General features: G+C 42.1%; 1 protein-coding gene across 6 annotated transcripts in view; it reads right to left on the bottom strand.

Moving 5' to 3' along the window:
* The window catches only part of SMAD4 (SMAD family member 4), a 31,209-nt gene extending 10,934 nt beyond the window's left edge, over nucleotides 1-20,275 (bottom strand). The window contains exons 1-5 of one of the 6 annotated variants that reach the window (XR_012656067.1): nucleotides 19,974-20,269; nucleotides 3,476-3,844; nucleotides 2,617-2,791; nucleotides 2,124-2,153; nucleotides 246-458 (exon numbers count right to left, since the gene is read on the bottom strand). Coding sequence is in view for 5 of the 6 variants with exons in the window: in XM_075066873.1 (XP_074922974.1) it covers nucleotides 246-458; nucleotides 2,124-2,153; nucleotides 2,617-2,791; nucleotides 3,476-3,724 (667 nt within the window). In the remaining variant the exon portion in view is untranslated. Of the gene's footprint in view, nucleotides 1-245; nucleotides 459-2,123; nucleotides 2,154-2,616; nucleotides 2,792-3,475; nucleotides 4,032-15,305; nucleotides 15,442-19,973 lie in introns of those variants that run through there. The other 5 variants (XM_075066873.1, XM_032777752.2, XM_075066872.1 and 2 more) reach the window with 5 other exon arrangements.
* Nucleotides 20,276-24,095: the final 3,820 nt, after the last annotated feature.

Here is a 24,095-nt window from a genome sequence, read left to right as displayed (position 1 = left end):
GGGGGGGGGGGGAGGGCTGATAGAAAAAACTGATTCAAATTCTAGGTTCCAAGTACAATCTCATTTTAACATCTGAGATCAACAGGCCACCTGGGTCTGGAATACACTAGTACCTCACTTTTTATGTTATTTACTTTGATAAAGTAAAAGCAAGTTTCCTATGCAATGTCCACTTTAGAGAAGAGCAAATGGTTGTGCCATTCAAGTATTCAGATTTTATATTCCAGATAATTTAAGTTTCTTACTTGTGGAAGCCACAGGAATGTTGGGAAAGTTAGTGGTGCTGGTAGTGCTAGACTCAGTAGGAGCTAACATAGCTGGGGTGCTGTAAGTCTCAGTAGAAGCCCTGTTACTTGGTGGATGCTGGATGGTCTGGACCGAATGGCCTTCAGCTGTAGATAATGACTGCCCCTCAAAGTCATGAACATATTCATCTTTCACCAACATACTTGATGGAGCTATGAAGAAATAAAAGTTTAAATCCTTAAGCGTGCATGTGCATTTTACTAATTTATAAGGAAATACATGGAGCAGCTCCACTTCCAAACAATTACAACAACACTATTAAAGCTGCATTCTTAGACCTACACGGACCTTGTTACAACATTATGGGACATGTTCTCAGCTACTGGATGAAATGTTTGTTTATTTGTAAACTAGAGAAGTGTAAAAAGTAACTGTATAGCACACCAAAGAATGGTGAGCTCCATTTGCTGCCTCTGAAATAGCAATTTAGAATATGCATAATTTGGGAACTAACACCATGCTGGTTTCTGTTTATTAGAGTATGGCTGGAGGGGTTGAGAAAGTGGAATGCACTGTCAAGCACTTTAACCTTCATTAATGCAATACTGACATTATAACTTTAAACATGCAATATCTTATAATAAACTCAATTCACCAACACTGCACATAAGAAAAAGCCTTGCTCTCAAGCTACTTTTATGCAACTCACACTGGAAGTGTGCATGTACGTGAAAAGCACTACAGATGTAACTTCATATTTAACTACTAGCCCAAAATATTCTCTGTGGCTAGTGTGGGTGAGTTACAATAATATGAACACTAACTTTTGCATACTGTACTGAATGTTTCAAAACTAAAATTTTTACATTGCATTAATTCCATGTTTGTTTTTGGTTTAGGAAATGTCAAAGGATATTAAAATATTTTCTTTTTGTTCTCTATCAGTTGCATATCTGTAGTGAGATAGCAGCACAAAAATATACTTATGTAACCAATATATACCATGTATTTAGTAACTGTGCTATAAAATTTGGTACAAACTTGATACTGTGCAAATAAATCAATCATTTTCAATTGCTTCTACTCCTGCAGTAGAACACAAACTGGCCTGGACTCTAGTCTATCGAAAGTTCAAATTTGTAAAGTTTAGCAATTTGATTTGATTTGATTTTTTATACCCAAGACTTCCAGGTACTTGAACCAACAAAAAAATCCCACCACATCTGTCCTTTATGAGGAAAGAAAAACCCTAGCTTCCATGCATCGGTTGCATACACAATACAGTTACAGAAGTAACTGAAACCCTGTCATGTTCCTTCTCTGAGTATACCTGGAAGTAAATGTTTAATTGTTTCCCAGTTTTCAATATACCAGTTTGATTATTCTCCAGCACACCTGCCTAAGTCTGAAGTTAGAGTTCAGATGTTTGAATTAGTTGTGCAGTCTTAGTTTTTTATTATTATTTTACACAGGAAAAAAGCCTATTCTCCTCCTATCATCTAACACAGCTGGTAAATATACTATATTGCCAGACTTATTCTGTTCAAACACAAACAAAAAAAACGTTTTGGCTTATAACTTTCCATGTTTGCTCTGATCCCAAATCAGAGTCTTTGGAAAGTTACAAATGAGTGAAACTTGAGCAACAATGAAAGGTGAGTTGAAAGCTTAGGCTATAACTTTTATGATGCACATACCAGATTGCTTCACATACCACTATTTTGAAAGGTCTCCTAACTAGAGAAATAAGTGCATTTCTATCCTTGCTTTCCCTCCCCCCTCAGCATGTGAGAATATTTGTGAATATGCTATTTAAAACGCAATCTAGTTCTTTTTACATAGAAATCTTTATCAATTATAAACAATTAACTACTTACCAGAACTCTGCAATGTCAGTCCTGAAAGATCTTTTAAAAAGAAAAAAGGAATCTTTTAAAGAGTAAAAATATCTTTAACAACCATGAAATGCATTTACAAGCTTATGAATTCATTTGATGCATTGTAAACATATATACAAACCAACAGAAACTTGAGGTTAGTGACTACACACTATGCTGAGATATCACAGAAATATGCAATCTAAAATCACTCCCCTACAGTTTACATGAACTAAATACTACTTAATATTCAGTTCCGAAAGGCTGAAACAGCAACTGCAAATTTCATCCCTATAACTTCGGAATAAACTTGAGGCAAACTTCAGTAACTATTTCCACTAAATAAAAGGTAAAAGTAATTCCAAATATACTTTGATCTTTAACTATGTCATTATGCACTCATTTTTTATTTAGGTCTACATTTTCTAGAACATAAGGAAAAAATATTTACACTTTACTTCCTCTGTTCCACTTTAATCGACAGACTACTTACCGATGCCAGGTGACACTACTCGCTCATAATGGTAAGGATTCACACAGACACTGTCACATTTTAGGTCAAAAGCATACTGACAATATTTAACATGCTTGAGTTCATTTTTGTGAAGATCAGGCCATCTCCAAAGACGAGCATAGATCACATGAGGGAACCCTTTACGACCAGCCACCTGAAAGTTAAAGACACAAAAGTCGACTGGGAAAGTTGGAAAAAAAAAATTTTTTTTTTAAATGACTTTCGCTCACTTCCCACTAACAGACTAAGGTTGGCTAGAACTGAGCAGAGGTACCATTCACTAAAAATTTCTCCTGCCGTGTTTAGAAAAATACTTATCCTCCAAAACTCTGGATCCAATAGGAAGAATCCAAAAAGACATCCCAGTGGATATTTAAACTAATGTGATTATTCCCAGGAGAAAATATAAGAATGTGACAGGTGATATTGGAAATAAAATGGCCAACACAACAAAAGGGGTGGGAATTCACAAGTTACATGAAATTGCAAATCACATAAGTCTGCCAGAAGTCTGTAGATAAAATTATGGGAGAAACTGTAGAATTTTATCTCTATATTAAAAAGTTAACACCTTAGCAGGATGTGAAATTGTCTATGTAACTTGGGGCATGTACATTTGAAAAAAAAACAAGTTATTTGTAGAAAAATGGTAAATGTTATAGAGGCAAACCTAACAAACTATGTGTGCACATGGGTTTCTATCACCTCCAAATTGGGGAAAATTATGCCATAGAGCAAAATCTTCCTCCTTGGTGCACACCAACCTTATTACACCCACTTTTGCTACCACTCAACTAGCAGATATAGAAAAAATATCTGGGTCTGTATTTGGACTAACCTGAAGCCTTCCATCCAATGTTCTCTGTATTGTAACACATTTACTAGGATGAGCTCCATTTGTAGTTATAGCTGTAATCAAAGAATCCAATTCATCTTTTTTCTCCTTTAGCTTTTTAACTAAGCTTTCAATTGCTCGTTTTGCAAAAGTTTCACTCTCTCCACCTTGCCGATGGCACATCAAGCTGTGAACAATGCTCAGACAAGCATCATTACTTGTTGGTGTGTTAGTAATAGACATATTGTCCATTTGGAACAGCTTTTTCTGGCAGATCAAATATGTCTGGAATCCTTTTTAAAGCTGTATTTTCAGGCTAGTGAATAAGAGATGATCAAAGAAAATGTCAGGCACATGGGGTCTTGGGCAAACCTAGAGAAGAAAAATACACCTATTGTAGAAGAGTTTTCATAAAGCATTAATACATCACAGCTTGGAGGTGACAAACATGTTATCAAAGCACTAGATAATTTAACAGCATATCAAAACTAACTTTAACAGAACCAGTACCTTGGCATTATGTTTCAATTTTCTACAGAAATTTCTGTAGGAAAAGTTTTATTAGAAATAAAAAAAAATTCTAATTTATAATCAGTTTTGACAACAAAATGATCATATATCATATATCTATATATTATTTTATGAGAAAAGGAGCTGAGTAGACAAATAACCATGGGTGAGTGGGCTCTGATTTGAAAAAAAAGAGGGCCAGACAGACTGATTTGTAGTACCTCATATCAGTAAGATTAAACAAAAGACAGATTGGGTGAGTATAAATGTTGGCAAAAATTGTTCAGAAACAGGTGATTTTATGTGTATGTGGTAGACATGTCCATTATTAAAGTGTACTGGAATGAGATCTGTAAGCAGATATTACAAATTGTTGTAATTACAATTTCCACTGTTAGTAGCTGCTAGGCTACTGGTAACTTTTTAGCAGAAAAGAATAAAATTGCCCCAAGTTAAAGAAATCGTTAAAAAAATTGAGATACTACTATTAGAAAGCTGATGTATCAAGTATGTACGCAATTTACAGGCAAGATTTTCTTCCTGTTAGTGCTACTATATTTTCTATAACCTATAAGAGTCCTGATTTGGGAGCAGGCGGTTGGACTAGATGATCTTCTGAGGTCCCTTCCAATCCTGATATTCTATTCTATGTTACAGACCAGTCAGCTTAACTTCTGTACCCAGAAAGATAATGGAGCAAATACTTAAGCAATCAATTTTCAAACACCTAGAAGATAATAAGGTGATAAACAACAGTCAGCATCGATTTGTCAAGAACAAATTGTGTCAAACCAACCAGATAGCTTTCTTTGACAGGGTAACAAGACTTGTGGATGGGGGGAAGTGGTAGATGTGGTATATCTTGACTTTAGTACGGCTTTTGACTGATACTGTATAGTGTGACCTTCTCATAAGCAAACTAGGGGAAATACAACCTAGATGGAGCTACTATAAGGTGGGTGCATAACTGGTTAGAAAATCGTTCCTAGAGAGTAGTCATCAGTGGTTCACAGTCATGATGGAAGGGTATAACAAGTGGGGTCTGTTCTGGGTCCGTTTCTGTTCAATATGTTCATCAATAATTTAGATAATGGCATAGAGAGTACATGTATAAAGTTTCCAGATGATACCAAGCTGGAAGGAGTTGCAAGTGCTTTGGAGGATAGAATGAAAATTCTAAATGATTTGGACAAACTGGAGAAATGGTCTGAAGTAAATAGGATGAAATTCAGTAAGGACACATGCAAAGTACTCCACTTAGGAAGGAGCAATCTGTTGCACACATACAAAATGGGAAATGCCTGCCTAGGAAGGAGTACTGTGGATAGGGATCTGGGGGTCATAGTGGATCACAAGCTAAATATGAGTCAACAGTGTAGCACTGTTGCAAAATAAGCAAACATCATTCTGGGATGCATTAGCAGGAGTACTGTAAGCAAGACACGAGAAGTAATTCTTCCACTCTACTCCACGCTGATTAGGCCTCAACTGGAGTACTGTGTCCAGTTCTGGGTGCCACATTTCAGAAAAGATGTGGACAAATTGTAGACAGTCCAGAGAAGAGCAACAAATGATTAAAGGTCTAGAAAACATGACCTATGAGGAAAGATTGAAAAAAAAAATGGGTTTGTTTAGTCTGGAGAAGACTGAGGGGGGGTATGATAACAGGTTTTAAGTACATAAAAGGTTGTTACAAGGAGGAGGGAGAAAAACTGTTCTTCTTAACCTCTGAGGACAGGACAAGGAGCAATCGGTGTAAATTACAGCAAGGGTGGTTTACAGTGGACATTAGGAAAAACTTCCTAACTGACAGGGTAGTTAAGTACTGGAATAAATTGCCTAGGGAGGTTGTGGAATCTCCAGCATTGGGGATTTTTAAGAGCAGGTTAGACAAAGACCTGTCAGGGATGGTCTAGTAAAGGGGTGGGCAAACTTTTTGGCCCGAGGGCCACACTGGAGAATAGAAATTATATAGAGGGCCATGAACGCTCACAAAATTGGGGCTGAGGCGCTAGTTCTGGGGTCGAGCTAGGGATGAGCAGTTTGAGACGTAGACGGATGCTCTGGGCTGGGACCAAGGGGTTTGAAGGGCCGGAGGGGGATCAGGGCTGGTGGAGGTTCCAGCTGGCGGTGTGGGGTCTGGGGTGGGGCTGGAGATGAGAGGTTTGGGGTGCAGGAGGTGCTCCAGGCTGGGATTAAGGGGTTTGGAAAGCAGGAGGGGAATCAAGGCTGGGGCAGGGACTTGGGGAGAGGCTCAGGAGGTGGAGGCTCTGAGCAGCGCTTACCTCAAGCGGCTCCCAGAAGCAGTGCCATGTCCCTTCTCCGGCTCCGACGCAGAGACACGGTCAGGAGGCTCTACACGCTGCCCCATCCGCAGGCACCACCCCTGTAGCTCCCACTGGGGCAGGTAGGAACCAAAGCAGGGCCATACTGTGGCTTCCAGGAGCTGCGTGGTGCGGCCCCTGACCCTGTGCCCTGGCCGGAGCGCCAGAGCAGGGCCAAGTGGCTTGGTGCAGCCCCCCACCCTGCGCCTCAGCAGGAGCAGGGCCGAGCCACGTGGTCTGGCCCCCAACCAGAGCCCTGGAGGGGGGCTGAGACACTAGTGCAGCTGCTGACCCAGCACCCTGGCCAGGCCCTTCTGGTTTCAAAGAAAATCTTACACAATTTAGGATACCACCCTATGGCCTGACTGAGTATTCAACCAAACAATATTATTTTGGAGTTGAATTTTCCCAGTCTTCCAAATGGTGTGATTCCCAGGAAGTCTAATTAAGATAGCTAAAATACCACTGGTTTGCCACTTTAGCATTTAGTGACGTAACTGCACAACTAGCAAGCGTGTTTATCCAAATCAAACTGATATATCCTGGTACTCTATAGAAACTGCTACAGAAACACCCATGTCTCAAAAATGGTTAAACAAGCAGATACTTCATTTTGATTGAGGATCCACGGAAAATAGCTATCTGATATTTAAAAAGTAATGCCAGCTTCAAAGATTTAAAGATAAACACCCCCATTTCTCCCCTGCCAACACAAAAAAATGACTTGCAAATTATAACACCCAGGCACTTACAGAATCATAGAATATCAGGGTTGGAAGGGACCTCAGGAGGTCAACTAGTCCAACCCCCTGCTCAAAGCAGGACCAAGCCCCAGACAGATTTTTGCCCCAGATTCCTAAATGGCCCCCTCAAGGATTGAACTCACAACCCTGGGTTTAGCAGGCCAATGATCAAATCACTGAGCTATCCCTCCCCTTACAGGATGATTACTTTACATATGCAGGGGATATTAAAATACCCTATTTGCTTTCTTTTAATTGTATACATCAAAAATGGGGGATTTGATTAATTATATATTTAGAAAGTAACAGCCCCCAGGTATAAATCTCAGCATGCATTTGAACGTGAAATTTCTAGATCACACTTATATGCAGCACCATGTTTTATTATTCTTGTTAAGCCCTATGTATTTTGTCTAACATTTGCATTGGGTGAAGGGTTTCTCACGAGTGAAATTATTGCTTGGGGAAGCAGAGTTGAATGCGTTCTGCAAAGAACCTCCACTCTTTTCCCCATCCCTGAATTAACAGAGACAGAAGTAGTGGCAGCAACAGGAGGGGGGGAAAAAAAAAAAAAAAAAAACAGCAGGAGACCACCGGTTCAGTGGAGTTGTCAGTTCTACCTCATAAGGCTTACAGGGACCAAAATAAACTGAAATTATATCTTCCCCAGTTCTATAACCATAAAACCTCCAGTACCAATACAGAGAAGGGAAGGGTGAGCAAGAAATAGAGCACAGGAGGAAAGTGGGGACAACAGGTGACCCAAAAATGGACATATATACATGGACCGATTTTAGAGTGGGATTCTGTATTTCAAGATCTTTCAATATACCAATCCAGCTATCACCACAAATTAATCTGGTGGCCAAATAAAATTCAGAAACAAGCCCAACCCTCACAATTTTCAATCCCATCCTCCAAAAAAAAAAAAAAAAATCCCTCTTCACAAAAATGGAGTTAAATCCTTCATTTGGATAATATGGGCCACGGAGGGGAGAGGAAAAAAAAAGGATGCTTTTAACACAGTATGGCACATAACTACAAAATTCTAAGAATATGTCTACACTTAAAATACCATGGTGGCACAGCTGCAGCCACACCATTATGGCACTTGACTGTAGATTCCCTCTTGTCACTGTAGGGAGTTTCTCCCATCACTGTAGTTAAATCCATCTCTCCTAGAAGTAGCAGCTAAACTCATGCAAAAATTCTGTCAACCTAGCACTATCTACACCAGGGCTTAGATCAGCATAGCTACAGCTCCCAGGGGAGTTGATTTTTCACCCCTGAGAAACACAGCTATACCGATGTTAAGCTTTCAGTGCAGATCAGCCCTAAATCGAAGCTATGTAAAGTTAACAACCCTATGAGAAACTAAATATGCTTAAGTTATGGAGTTCAAAACTCAGCTTTAACAGGTCTGCTTTTGTAAAAAGAAAGACGTGTAACAGCTAGTGTTTATACAGTGATCTACAAACGTACTGTATCAAGTAAGGAAAAAATGTTTTGGGGAGTCAATTAGATTTGGGAAACAACAGTAACAAATTAAAATAGCCAAACACTTAAAATGCAGATTGAAAAAAACAGCTAAGCAAGATGCTACTGTCCCACTGAACAATTTATTACTAGCCAATTCTTCAAAAACCTTCCTTAAAGATCAAACTGAACTGAAAATTCCACTGTCACACTTCTCTCCGCCTGAATGAACAAAACACTAATTCCTACTCAGGTCTACACTGAGGTAGTGAAGGGTGATATATCTTTTTAAACTAGGCAAAGAAATTCAAAGCAGGAGGCAGCTGTTTAAAATTAACAGTGGTAGACAGGTGCCACGTCTCCTCATTTTCATACCTGTGGATACTTCTGGTAACCTTTTTTTTTTTTTGGCAGAACAATAAAGATACACCAGTAATTTGCAAGCATTTCGGTCCATCTGCGGTGGAAATTATATTGTCTATACTTAAAATGCTAGTAGTGATTTGTATGTAATTGATATTACTGAGTGTCTACGTTGCAGTGCTATTTCACTTCCCTTATTCTCATGTCCACACAAAGCTGTGGAATACAGCGGCGCAAGCAAAATCTCCCTTGGGAACCAATTCCCAGAACAACTGCTATGCTATATCCCTGATAATAGCAGCCTTTTCTATAATACAAATGTGGGCAAACTACGGCCCGCGGGACCATCCTGCCCGGCCCCTGAGCTCCCGGACCGGGAGACTAGTCCCCAGACCCTTCCCCGCTGTCCGCCCCCTCCACCACAGCCATGCTGCACAGGCCGTACTCTGGCCCGCTGCTCCCACTGGGAGTGGGAAGCGCAGCTGGCTCTGGCCAGGTGTCGCAGCTGCGAGATCCTGCTGCTGGTAAGGGGGCAGGAGCGTCTGGTAAGGGAGACAAGGGGGGTTCTGGAGGGCAGAGAGGGAGGAGGGGGCAGTTGGATGGGGTGGAGGTTCTGGGGGGGCAGTCAGGGGATGGGGAACAGGGAAGGTCAGATAAGGGGATGAGATCACAGGAGATCGTGGTCAGGGGATGAGGAGCAGAGGGTGGTTGGATGAGGGATGGGAGTCCTGGGGGGGAAGGGGGACTGTCAGGGGGCGGGGATGTGGATAGAGTTCAGGGTAGTCAGGGGACAGGGGGTTGGATAGGGGGCGGGGATCCTGGGAAGGGAGCAGTCAGGGGGGAGGAAGTGGCAGGGGGCAGGCTGTTTGAGCAGATACAGCCTTCCCTACTTGGTCCTCCATACAGTTGCGCAACCCCAATGAGGCCTTCAGGCCAAAAAGTTTGCCCACCCCTGCTATAACATCACCCCAAAATGGAGGCCAAGCCAAGTGCTCAGAGGTAGGATTTTCTGTGTGAACTACTGAAAAACTCATTGCCAGACAAGTTCTGAGGCACAGAAAAGCAGTCCAATTTATGCAGATGGGGTGCTTCTGGTAGCTTGACCCCAGGACAGTGAAATACAAAAAGCAACCCAGAGAACATCCAAAGGAGAGAACAGCGATGGGAAAATTAGTATTCCAGCTAGTTTGACAGTATTCCTTATCTACAGTAGGAAGGTAATACTACAGGCTAGCCTGGGCAAAGAACAAGTGTTTAGACTTGCTCAAAGCAGGAACAACAGAAATGATATGAGGCCTTTCGAATACTGGCAGCAAATCTGTGTGCAGCATGTTGAGCATTTAAGATATATAGTTATTTAATATACCAAATTCTCCTGCATAAATGAGGCCTTAGAACTGTCACGAAATTTCAACAAAGGAAGCCTCTTGACATAACCTGTGGTCAAAGAGAGGGGGGGAAAAAAATCGTATTTGTGTCTCTTTTTTTTTTTTAGTCTAAAGAGGACGTGAAAGGTTTGGTTTCGTTTTTAAACAAACTTTTTCTGCTTTGATGGTAGCAACATTAGTATACGATTTCCATGCTTTTACTGAAGGACTCCTTGGAGAAGTAAAGAACTGAAGTGGGAGCTTACGCCCTCAGCTGAAGTACAGGAGTGTTGAAATTAACAAACCAAAAAAAAGCCAAATAAACAGTGTTTTAAATGATGACAAAAACATCACTCCCTCCCAACCTCACTCTCTCTTTCATTGTCACAAACCTACTAATTTGCCAGTGCTTGAGAAGTATAAACCTGTAATTTCTAAAAATCTTTCAGGTTCTTCTTTATATATCAAAAAGGAAGCAAAAATAGGCACTTTTTCCCTTGACAGATGACCTTTAACACTTTTTACAAAAATACAATCCACAAATATTTAGTCAGACTTGGTTTTAAAAAGCTGAACACTATGCTAGTCAGGAATTAGAAATCAGAGACACTACATAACAGTTGAGGCAGGACAAGCTATTGTTTGGCCCAAAGGGACAGAAGGAAGAAGGTGCTCTCAGTGAAGGAAAACTAGATTATATTATTAAGGAAGAAAGTGAGAAGCTAAGGAAGGATGCCAATAGAAGTAGATACATCAGCAGTCCAACAAATGTCTTTGGGCAAGAGGGCAGACTCAGGACCAATGTTCATATGTCACTGAACTGGTTTACACTAGTGGTTAAGCCAATAAAAACAGTGTAGAGGTCAATTTAATCAAGAAACAAACCCAAAATATTAAATATAACTATTTAAAATACCACTGCATAATTGCCCTAAGGTCTAGACAAACAGCCACAAAGTTCCCCCACTTCATTACTATTTATTATAACTGATAGCATACTGTGGATGCTAGGTATTTTCTAAACAAATGAAGACACGGTGCCCGCGCAAAGAGTTTACATGTTTTAAAGGCAAACAGATCGACAAACAGAGAGAGGTTTGGGTAAAAGGGAAATATTGAAGTAAAGCAAACAAGATATAACTGATAATGCCTAGGTAAGAAAAATTGTAATTGAAATATATATTATTTCAAAGTTACTACAGTCTTCTCATAATCACACTATTAGTTTCTGTAGGAACCACAGTCAAAGTGAGTCTTCAGGAGAGATCAGAGTTCTACACAGCTACTTCCCCTTCTGATCAGGTCAGGAAGGACAATCTATCTTGACAGATGGGGTGGAGCGAAAAGTCCAAAAGATGCTTGTGGGAGAAGCAGATAAACATAACATCATGACTGGCACTGTGTGGGCTCTTAGCAAATATAGACATGAACAGAGTCAAGAGTAGATAAGAAGGGGGAGGTGGACTTATGAAAGCATGTGCAAGAAGCTTAAATTCAATGTAATTGTGGTGGTGCACAATGCACTTTCATATGAACCAAAGAGAAAAATAAAAAGGTTTCATATATGTTCAATACTGTGTGACAAACCCAGGGCTCTAACTTTTATTTTTGTCCAGCTGAGGGGCTTAAATGGTGAAAAGAGAAGAGGAGTTACTTGTTTTTCCCCACCAGTTAGTTCAAATGGAAGATAATGCTTCGCATTAGCTCATGCATTTAACATTAAAACCCTTCCAAGGAAGAAATACTAGGTAAGCACCAGATTTTTAAATCACATGTATACAACATTAAGGTGATACAAATGTTGAAGGTTTAACTCTAAAAATGTAATGACTATTATCAGTTCTTTTACCAGTATACAATTTAAATGTAAAATATACAGATAGTGCTCATCTCTCAAGATTGCCAAAGTATTTCTAGCAGATATTTTTAAAACAGCCAAAAATAAAATAAAAACAAGATCAGAAGGAGCACAGTAAAGGCAGGAAGACAGCCATATGCTGATCCAGATCCACACACAGAAATTCCATTGATTTCCAATTAATAGTAACTGTATATGAGCTAAAGTTTGAAACAGTTAGAACCCAAAATAAATTCTTATAATTTTCAATGTAATGGCCAACAGCCAGGAAGATGCATGTTTAGAGGTCTCAGATGAGGTAATTCATCCCCTGTAAATGTTGCTAAATTCAATACCTGTCTCATAACATCGCTAACATTTAAACAGAATTCTGATAAAGCCAAAGTGAGAAAGCCACAGTGAAACTAGACTGAGCCATATATTTTGTTGTTGTTGTTCTCAGGTACATCTCTACCACGATATAACGCTGTTCTCGGGAGCCAAAAAATCTTATCGTGTTATTGGTGAAAACGTGTTATATAGAACTTGCTTTGATCCGCCGGAGTGTGCAGCCCCACCACCCCGGAGCACTGCTTTACCACATTATATCAGAATTCATGTTATATCGGGTCACAGTATATCGAGGTAGAGGTGTATTTATTTCATCCTAAAGTACTCAAAGTAGACACTTCTAACTAAACATAATTTAATGGCATTTTTAAAGCTTTAGATAGGCACCTTTGAAAATCCCACTAGGCACCTAAGTGCCTAGGTGCACATTTACACATCTAAATACCTTTAAAAATCTGACCCAAAGTGCTTGTCTTGTATCTGGAAGCAAGGTTTCCATCCACTGAGGTCTCAGATAAATGACTACTGTCCACATTACAAATCAACTGAAAGAGTTTGGCATAAATAGCAGTCTCATCTAAATGTGTAACATTACAAATTAGTTTTCCCTCCTGCTCTGTTATAGATGAAAAAAAACTGTGTTGTACCAGAAAAAATGATTAAATAATCTTCTCAATATTAATATTGATTCAAAGGTAATGTACAATCTGACACTGGACTCCAACAGCTGCAGTTTTTACCCCCAAGCTAGGTGCTAAAGAAATTACCTATACCTTGAATATCATACAAAGCTCTTATGGCACAGCTGATACAGTTTTATTTAGCTCAGTAAATGAGTTAGTGTTCTCAATTCAACTATAATGCACAAGTGATATATTTTATGACAGATTTGAGCCCCTTCCCGGCCATAAAAAAAAAAAAAACCCCTCTAACCAACCAATCAAAATGAAAAGGATCGCAAACAATGTTTGCAATGTAGTCAAACTGTCATAACTATTAAAACCTTAACTTTTTATTTCCTGATGTCTGAGCCTTTAAATTAGAAACCTTAAATTGAGGTTTCCCTCTGAAAAATTACTTTGTAAAAAGGCAATTCTGGGGTTCCATTCTGATGTGTTTCAATCATATCCTAATCAAGTACTTTCATACCTGATTGGGGGTCTCAATGTCAATGTGTTCTTTTCTTGTATATAATCATCAATTATAAAGGACCTTTAGACCAAATTACTACCCTGACAATTTCACAGACTGAGAAAAATCCTATTGTGCAGCACCCTGGCATAAATAGAAATACTGTAAGCATCAGGTTTTCTGTCTGCCAGACAAGGAAAGGGAGGTACACTGAGTGACAGGCACAGCAGCACTCAGGTGCCAGCAAAAAGGGTTGTTGAAGGGGCTGAGTGTGACTAGAGCAGAGTACTGATCTGTCTATGCCTAATAAGAGGAGGTGGGGCTGAGCAGAGTGACTGAACTAAGCTACCAGATGTTAAGAGAGCAGGTTAGTTGATGTCAGCCACAAAAGTAATGCCTTAAAGAAATGTACTGCTAAGCATGGCTGAGGCGGAGTCCTGGTTTCAATATGCCATCTGTCAGTGCTCTGAATAGAGAGATCTGGTGTGACTGGGTTTGAGATTTTGAGCTACAGATTGAACTATCTATCATAGGTAATTTATCCTTTGATAAAAAGTCCAGCAGAGGTTTATTTTTCCAGCCAACCTACAGCAGGCTGTGTATCAAGTTTTAGAGCTTTGCAAACTGGGGCATTTTAGCAGCAGCTGCACCTGAAAGATAGTTTGATTTGGTTTAAGAGGGAGAATAAAGATTGCAAACTGTTGGCCACAAGAGTTAGGAAGTTTGAAGACAATCATTTTGTCAGGAAGACAAGAAACCTTTTAACTTATCAACCAAGCTAAAATACACAATTTGATAACCAGCTACTGATACAAAACACAACTTGATTTTAGAGGATAAGATGGTCTATTACTTTGATACTATCTTTGCGGATGGTGTTAAGGCCACGTTTCAACTGGATACGCCTCGTGTTATTGTGCACTGAATCATCCAGAGCTTCCTATTCTGGATTTTAAAATAGGTTATCCTCAGGTTTAGAAGATTTCAAAATGAATTCAAACACTTCCAAATTTTACTATAAAAAGATGACAACTTCAGGCTCTTGCTGATGCCTTTCAGGCAACTTGGAGGTATATGGAGATATTCACCATATATAGTACACTGTGTTTCTGCTAGGGCTACAGCACTGAAGGCAATGATAAAAAAAAAATCATTTGACCATCAGCCACTTGATCAGTTTCTGTAATACAGTCCAAGACAAGCACATTAGTGGACACAATATACTTCATGACAGATTTCACCACTGTGACTGAAGACTAACATTTTAAGGAGACAATCTCTTATTGTTCGAGGGTTTACATAAACTATAGATTTTTTAATTTAACATTTATATTGCAGGAGCACCCAGAGGCCACAACAAGGTTGGACTTCACTGTGACGTACACCATCAAACACATACATAAACTTACAAGCTAATATCTACAGTGCACTTTGATGAAACTTTCAGTGATGAAAAACAATTCCAGAATTAATGCCAAAAATGTATCCTAGGGAAGGCAAATTTGAATGGGTAAATATTTCTGGTCCTTTAGAAGCAAAACTGGAGGGAAAAAAAATATTATTTTCAGCTTCCAATGAACATATTTATTTGTAGCAGCTGGTTATCAAACTGTCCATTTTAACTGGCTATTACATTAGTTTCATGGTCTTCTACTACTGCAGTGTTAGAATGAGAGTTTCCACAATAAACTTATTAAAGCAATGCCCACAAACAAATATGCAACAAAGCACCCTTTATGTCTTGATGCAGATGCCATAATGCCCCAAGTGTGGATGCTTTCCCAGCCACGTTAAATTCTCTCTACTTGCCTGAATGAGAAACAACAACAACAAAAAACAGATTGGTAGATACCGGCACAATCAGTACACACTAGCAACAGCAAGCAGTATACTATAGCACTACACTGGTATGGATATGACAAGCAGTAGATGGATGTTATCCATACTATTCTTTAGATACTAGAATTTTTCTTCAATTTGAAATAAGTTAAACAACATTAATGCTCGCTCTTTCGCTGATAGTGGTGGCGGAAATGGCATATCCATTTATACTAAAGCAAGGACAACACAAAAGAAAATCAAAAAATCTTTGGCACAATTATATAAAACAGAATAAGAGGAATTCAGAGAAATGCTTTGAGGCAAATTTCAGCAGCAATAATATTTCATCATAATTTAATTAAGAGAAGACAACAATTCAAAAATGTAGATAGCCTCTTTTTCTTGTGGAACAACCAAATCTGAAGTTTTAACTGCCTTTAAAGAGTTTATCTGTTTTTCCTCCGCCTCCACCTGCGCGCACCTTTTGCTTTCAATGACATTTTACAAGTGTAACAGATTGCCCCTGTAACTGGAACACAGTAAATCTTTCTACTGAGGATACACAAGGACCTAGCTTGGCTGTGCTGCCTCTGCAGGATTAGCAGAAATAGTAGACAAAAAAATCCTACCCTCACTCTGTCACCTAAGACAACAGCTATGAATCAAATAGTAGAGTAACTCAACACTTAAAGTCTTCTCACTTAATGTTGTTTCGATGTTACATCCCTGCTCAACTACAGAACATGCTCGTTTAAAGTTGTGCAATGCTCCCCTATAACATCCTTTGGCCATCTGCTTTGTCCACAGCTGGCAGCCCCCCACCCCACCCCACCCCACCCCACCCCCTGCCTGCAGCAATCATCTGGTTTTGTAGCATTCAGAAGGCAGGAGACGGAGGGGGGAGGCTGCGCATAGCATCCTTGCTCCTCCCGCCAGCCTCCTGAACGCCACAAGACAACTGATTGCCGCGGGCAGGAGGGGGGGGAGGCAGGGGAAAGACAGTGATCCATGGGGTCCGCCGGCGGGCGAGAGGCGAAGGGGAGCTGTTTAATACCTGTATTAAATTGCTTGTTTAAAATGTATATATAGTGCTTTTTGTCTGGCAAAAAAAATTTCCCTGGAACCTAACCCCCCATTTACATGAATTCTTATGGGGAAACTGGATTCGCTTAACATCGTTTCGCTAAAAGTTGCATTTTTCAGGAACACAACTACAACATTAAGTGAGGAGTTGCTGTATATGGAAAAGATGATGAATAAGTACCATGTTTACAGTCTTTCAGAATAGAATCAGATTTTAAAGTTAGATTAATCTAAATTTTTGTATTTCAATTTCCCTTCCCATACCACCAGCCATTATTCTTAAGGACTTGTAAAAGCCAAATAAACGCCAATTTGTAGTACATACAACAACCTGACTCTGTCAGAGAAGGAAGATAATCACTAGGGCTCTACCAAATTCACAGCAATGAAAAAGGCGTCACGGCCCGTGGAAATCTGGTTTTTTGTGTACTTTTACCCTATATTATACAGATTTCATGGGGAGACCAGTGTTTCTCAAAATGGGGCTCCCTATGCAAAAGAGGGTTGTGGGGGGCGGGGAGGTCACAAGGTTATTGTAGGTGGAATCACCTTCTCTGTAGCGTTCAGAGCTGGGTGGCTGGAGAGAGGTGGCAGCTGGCCAGCCAGGTGCCCAGTTCTGATGGCTGCGCCTCACCAGCAGCATCACAGAAGGGTGACAATACCATACCACACCACCCTTACTTCTGTGCTGATGCCTTTCAAGTTGGGTCAGGTCCCCTACAGTTACAACACTGTCAAATTTCAGATCTAAATATCTTAAATTTATTTTTTTTTAAATTCCTATGACCACGAAATTGACCAAAATGGACTAGGAATTTAGTAGGGCCCTAATGATCACACAACAGTGGAGTGCTGCATATTCCTCTTGGCTGCCATTCAAACTGGATCAGTTTCAAAGACCTACACCTAATCTTTGAGACCCTCGATGAGCTAGGACCTGACTGTCTTAAGTTCCGAGTGTAGATAAAGCCTATGTCAGTATAACTACATTGCTCAGGGGCACAGAAGTTCCACACCCGTGAGCAATGTTGTTATACAAATCTAACCCCCCACTTTAGACAGTGCTATGTCTACGGAAGAGCTTCCCCATTGACATAGCTATCGCCTCTTGGGGAGGTAGAGTATTTACACTGAGAGGAGAACCTCTCCTGTTGGTGTAAATAGCATCTTCGCTAAGAGCTATGGTGGCACAGCTACACTAAGTGTAGACAAGCCCTTAGAAACACACAGATGGAGAGGCTGAATCTCAGATATCTGTGTTCATAAGGGATGCTACCACTGAGAGTCAAATAAAAGTGTCCCCAAGCCCACAGATCAATGCAGTGACAGGTTAAGGCTTGTTAGTTTCACAGCCAGTGGTACATAAGGCAGTGATGGGGGCCAGCATCACGTCCAACTGCCTTTGATAGCCCTTACACAAAGGCTCAGGAAACCATATTGCAACTGAGTGAACTGGAAGTTGCCTTTCAGTGTGAGATCAATCAAGACTCGAACCCAGGAGCTTCAGGATTGTAACTGGGCATGTTACCCTCTACACCATCACACCTCTATCTCACTATCTCTGTCTCACTGACAGAAGCCACAGTGAGAGTTTCAGGAGCTGAGGAAAAGGATATGCTCAGCAATGGGCCTGAAGATGCAGAACTCCTTAACACAAAACAAAGGCAGCCCAAAGCAGACTGTTTTCAGAGCAGAATACAAACTCACCTTTTTGAAAAAGGCTTCCTTTAATAAGAACTGAACAATAACCTGGCAAAAATCTCACAAATAAAAGAAATAATGGTGACTGAACCAAATAATAGAAGGAAGAGTAGACTCTTGTGAACAAATTTAGTGTAATTTTATATTTTTATTTAATGCCTTGATACCATACCAATGGGTATTTAGCTAATGTGCCTTCTGTACTGAAAACTGCACAGGGATAGCATTTTGTGTTTGCTCAAGCCTTTTATGTTTTTTTAAATCTTCTCCTCTGTGGTGAGGCCAAGCACGGAAAATTCCAGCCCCAAAAGAATTTTTCAGAATACATGCAGTACTTTTGAAATTTTTTGCATTCAGGCCTTTTGCTCTGCACCACAGTATACAAATATTTCTCAACATCTGCACATCTGTTGTGTTATTTCTTGTATAAAGTAAGTTGAATTAAACCCATCTACTTATAAAACTAATTCTAGATGTTGATCAGTTTCAGGGACATTTGTACTCATTTCTTTAGAGCTTTGCTCTGTGCATGAATACTGTTTTTAATAACAAAATATTAAATGCATATACATGCCTGTAAGACAAAGAAATCAAAAATCAAAATAGGTTAATGCCTGTAAAGTAGAAGAAAGCCTTGCTCCAACCATCACCTAGCCAAAACGAGATGATGGCCAGAAGGAGGGTAAGGAGGATAAGATGCCTCCTTTCTAATTAGATTAATTTTGTTGTTTAGTATAACTATTTTGTCTGGCACTTGCATACAATTTTTATCTAGAAATGCTGCACATAGTTAAATAATAAACTTAGAATACATATGAAATAAGTTAATTTACAGGCAAGATTATAAATAGAAGAATCATAGAGATTGAAAACAACTTTTACCTAGTTTACAGAGACTCACGCAAAAAAAGAATTGATTGAGGATTGGAATTTGATGTAAAAAAAAAAAAAAAAAGGATCCTAGTATGCGCTAATATCTTCAAAGTATAAAGGCCTCTGAACACCTTAAAATAAGCTAAAAACATGATTTACAATAAAAAACCAAGATGTTTCAATCTGAGAGCAGAAACCAAATATGATAAAACCGCCAATAAACAACAAAACACACACAGCACGTTTTAGTTTTAGAAGTGTAACTAGAGCTGTGGGCCACAGTATCAAAGAACAGAGTGGCAGGAAAGGCACTTCAATAATGAGGATGGTGGAAGAGCTTAACAGTGGAGAGACTGATCAACAGGAGACTCGAAAAACCTTCTATACCACAAGGAGAAAAAAGAGTAAGGGAGCTGGGGAATGGAGCAGAGTGCAGCACAAGGTGGGCAACCTCCTACAATAAGGGGAGCCAAATAAGGGGGCAAGAAAATGGGAAGAACTTGTAAACTGGAGGGGACGGAGGCGGAAAAGGGCGCAAGCAGGGAGGAAGGATGCTCTCCTAACGCCCCAATCCTGCCGTGGGATCAGCACCAGGACCTCCGTGGGGGTGCAAGGGTCCCCTGGCCGCAGTCCTGGGAACTTCGTACAAGGGCGGCCCGTTACGGCTGGGTGGAGCCCCAGGGGCGCTACCTTCGCGCCAAAGAGAGGGACGGAGAGAGCTCCCCTCCCCCGCTCGGGGGCACGCAGCCACCCAAGGACAAGCAGCCACAGGGCGCAGAAAGCCCCCGCGGGCGCAGAGCGGGGGCTCCGGGCGGCGGGGGGGTAACCCGAGGGGGGCCCGCGCTATCCCGGCGTGGGAGCGGGGCGCACTTTCAAGGGGGAGGCGGTGTGTGATTGGATACAACCGGGGGCGGGCGTTACCTGGCTCTCTAGGCTCGACTGGGCCGCGGCGGGCCTGAGCCCCCCTGTTCCCCCCACCCCGGCGCGGCGGCCCCCGTGCGCCTCCTCCTTAGCAAGGGGCCAGGCCCTGGGGCTGCGCGGCCGGTCCCCTCAGGGCGGCCCCGGCTGGGTGGGGGAGGAGGCGCTCACGGGCCTCCAGAGCGGGGGAGGGAAGGAGCCAGCCGCCCCGTTACCGCCGCCTCCGCCGTGTTGTTGTTGCAGTTGCAGCTGCTGCCGCTCCGCCACCGCCGCCGACACGTCCAGCTGCCTTCGCGCATGCGCAACATCCGGGCAACCCCGCCAGGGGAGAGGGTCCCCCTTCCTGCTTCCACCATCACTACAGTGAAATTGTACTTTTGCGCATGCGCCTAGAGGCAACCACAGTCTCTAAGATCGCAAAACGCTGGATAACGTTTCCATGGAGGCGGGCGGGTGCGTTTTTGTAGGGGTGAATTTTAATGCTGTGGTTTCTGTCCCCGCCGTAAGGGGAAAAAAGTGAATGTCCTTTCCACTCTCCTGTGGCTTTTCCCGTTCTCAGGGGCCCAGGTTTCTGAACTAGTCTGAGCAGTTACTGGGGCACCTGTCTGACTCCTTTTGCTGGTGGGAATTTGTTAGCGGCTCTGTGGGGGGGCTACTGCTGTGGTTCTGTATCTGGGGGGTCAGTCTGTGGAGCTGGGGCACTGAGGGAAAATCAGGGTGGCTGCTCCTATTTCACACCCATAGGGGAGAGAGGACAGAGACCACCATTTGCCTGAGTTGGAGATTGACAGATTAACAGGGATGCTGGGCCAGCACCTTGCAAACTGGTCCAGACATCCTCTGCTTAGGCCAGCAGAGCTGAATGGAACATGGGGTGGGTCAAGCAGTTGTTGGGGATCATTAATGCCTATCTGCACAGTAGGGCATGATTTCAGTCCAAGGCAGCAGCGAAACTACATACACCCGCCTTCACCTGGAAATTGAAAATCCTGAAATTCTTCTCTTGGCTGCAATCCTTCACTCCCTCTCTCCACTCATCCCCCATCCCAGTTTGCTTTTGCCATTTGACTCAATAAAATCTACAGCAAATTAATGTTTTTAAATCAAGGAAACTTAACTTAAAGATATGTAGGTAATGACAGATCATAGTAACAGACCTTACTGCTTCAATGAAGTCTGTCCAAACAGGATACACCTCTCATGGAGGTTAAGTCCAGGATGGGTAAGGAATGGTGTCCCTAACCTCTGTTTGTCAGAAGGTGGAGATGGACAGCAGGAGAGAGATCACTTGATCATTACCTGTTAGGTTCATTCCCTCTAGGGCACCTGGCATTGGTCACGGTCGGAAGACAGGATACTCGGCTGGATGGACCTTTGGTCTGGCCCAGTACAGCCATTCTCATGTTCTTATTATCTTTTCACTGTCTTTTTGCAATTGCACAATCAAAAGCCCTGAGATTCTGGAAGCACTCCTGAGTCTGAAGAGTCTCTCAAAAGCCTGACACTCGGTTGAAAGCCTGAGGCGTGGAAGGTATGGGTGAAACCCATGTGCAAAGAGCCATCATTTCCCATCAATAGTTTATCCCTGTTTGAACCTCTCATTTTCTGGGGCAGAGCTATAATATATAGTAACAGAGAAATGCCTGTATCATCTATATTTCTGCAGACCCTGTGTATCAGGGCACGAGGCCTTGCAGCACATATGCATGTCCCAATATCCCTAATACAGGCCTTGTTGGGACCTTTATACCCAGGAGTATAGCTGTAACTTACATGACTAGGGTCAAGCATGTGGTCCATGGGAATGCTTAAGGCCTCCTGCTATTTAGAGGGGACAGCCCACCAGAGACACAGATTTAGGGAAACCCTAGAGTAGTTCTTACCATAATAGTTTGGAAGGACTCCCCTAGAGGAAGGGTGTGTATGTGTGTTCTCTCCCTCCCAGCTGGTGGATGCTGGGACTGCTTTCAGGAAAGGGTGTGTAGCCCTTTCCTTCCTAGATGGAAAGTCCTGTGTGGTTGTAATCCAGTACTCTTGAGTTGATTTGTTGTGGTTTTGAGTTTGTGCTTTGGAAACAAAGCAAGTCCTGAAGAAAGAGTTTTGAGGAGTTCTGTAGTTTAAACTTGATATTTCTACCCACGGCTGGTGAGTTTGCACACTTGCCAACACCTTGCCACTTAGGTTTCAGGCACAGAAATACCTGTGATTGATTGTTCAAAGGAGATAATGGATAATGGGAAGGTGATCCTATTGATTTTATTAGATCTGTCAGCAGCCTCAGTCTGAAACTCATAAGGAGCTGTTTATTTTTCTCTGGGAGGGGTGAATGAGGGTCCTTGCAATGATTTTGTTTCTTCTTTTCTCAGATCTTTTTCCCCAGAATGTTCTGGATTTTAGTCCGTCACCCCTGTTGTGCCTCTACGATTCTGTGGGAGACAGAGACATGCTGGAACTGAGTATCAGTTATTAATTTGTTTGCTGTACATTACCCCAGCTCAGAGAAGCAGCAAAGTGAGCTCTAGAGAGCACATCATCAGCCTTCTCTGTCGCATGGACTCCTGTGTTGGACAGGAGGAGTCTTTTGGCAGAGAACACAGAACAGCACTTCCCTATCACCTCTCTGTGCTAACCAAGGCTGGGTTTAACCCTTACTTCGTAACTTGATTTTAAAATGCAAGGTGCCCAGTTGCTATGGTGATGAGCATAATAAAAGAACATAAAAATGCATAATGCGAGGAATAACATCGAGAACTGAGTTTCTATACAGATAATTTAAAAAAAAAAATTATGCTAAGGTTTGCAGACAGTGTTAACTTTCCCTCCCACACAAAGCTTCTTAAACTAGAAGCTTTTATTTCTTTTAACAAAGACATTCTCACTTTCTGAGTGCTTGATCCTGCAACACTTGAGCCATATCCATACTTTAAAGTTGGGTTGGCACAAGTTGTATTGGTGTACAACCACCAAAGTTTTTAATATTACTTGGGTGCGTGCACACGTGGCTGCTTGCATTGGCCCTGCCCATACTTACTAGGAGTGCTTGCATCAATATACAGTGTGATGCGCCATAGGTAGGTAGGTATCAGTGTACTCCTTGCCATCCTCCAGCACAGTGCCTTTTGGGACATTTCACCGTGCTTTGCGGGTGTAGTGGGTTAGCGGTCCTCCCCCCCCCTTTGGCTCGGAGGGAGGTCACTCTGCCTGACTGGGATGTCAGCCCAGTTGTGGGGGGAATTAGCAAATCAAGGGCTACAATATATGGGGCCCTGGCCCTCAAGAAGGCAGAGCTGCAAACAGACCCTTCAGCCTAAGATGGGGAGGCTGCCAGCCCAGAGGTGGGGTTGGCAGCAGGGTGCAGGGGAACCCAGGCACACATACTGCACCTGGTGCCAGCCCAGGGCCCTGACAGTGATAGAGGGCTTCACCAGTGGGTCAGCAGAGATCCCAGTGAAACATGCCAACTCAAGCAATGACAGCAAAACCAGACTAAAGTCTGGCTTCCCTGGGCTGCTTCCTACCACAATCCAGGGAGTGGCTTCGGCATCCAGGGGTCCTCTGTCTCCTCAGGCTACTCAGCCATCCCAGATGCTCCTCTCCAGGCTCAATCTTCTCTGGGGGCAGGCCACAGCCCAGTTCGGCCAGAGGCCTGCAGCAAGCAAGAGGTATCTGTCTCCTTCCCTGGCTCCTCTCCAACTGAGCCAGAGGCCCCACCTCTTATACAACTACGCCACTGTGACGATGTGGTTCTGGCGGGACCCAACTGAGTGCGCCAGATCAGGACCAATTGCTAAACAGGGCAGTCACAGCCCAAGGCTGGGGTTTTTTCACCTCTAAGGCAAACCAAACCAGCCAGACAAAAACAACTTTGGTGTCACCCCTCTGGCTAACCACAAGTCACAGAAGCAATTTCCTTAGACACTCCAGTCTCCCAGTATCACCACCAGTCCCACACGTCCTGGGGATGAATGGTTATGAAAACCAACACCCCAGTAAAAGAAAAAGGTTCTCTCGATCCCAAAGGACCAACCCCCAGACCCAGGTCAATATACACATCAGATCTTACCCACAAATACACCGGTGCCAATCCTTTAGAATCTAAATCTAAAGGTTTATTCATAAAGGGAA

The sequence above is a fragment of the Chelonoidis abingdonii genome, chromosome 6, assembly GCF_003597395.2.
Source record: "Chelonoidis abingdonii isolate Lonesome George chromosome 6, CheloAbing_2.0, whole genome shotgun sequence".
NCBI classification, from domain to species: Eukaryota; Metazoa; Chordata; order Testudines; family Testudinidae; genus Chelonoidis; species Chelonoidis abingdonii.
Note: the sequence above shows the minus strand (reverse complement) of the source record. Positions and strands in the feature narration are given on the sequence as shown.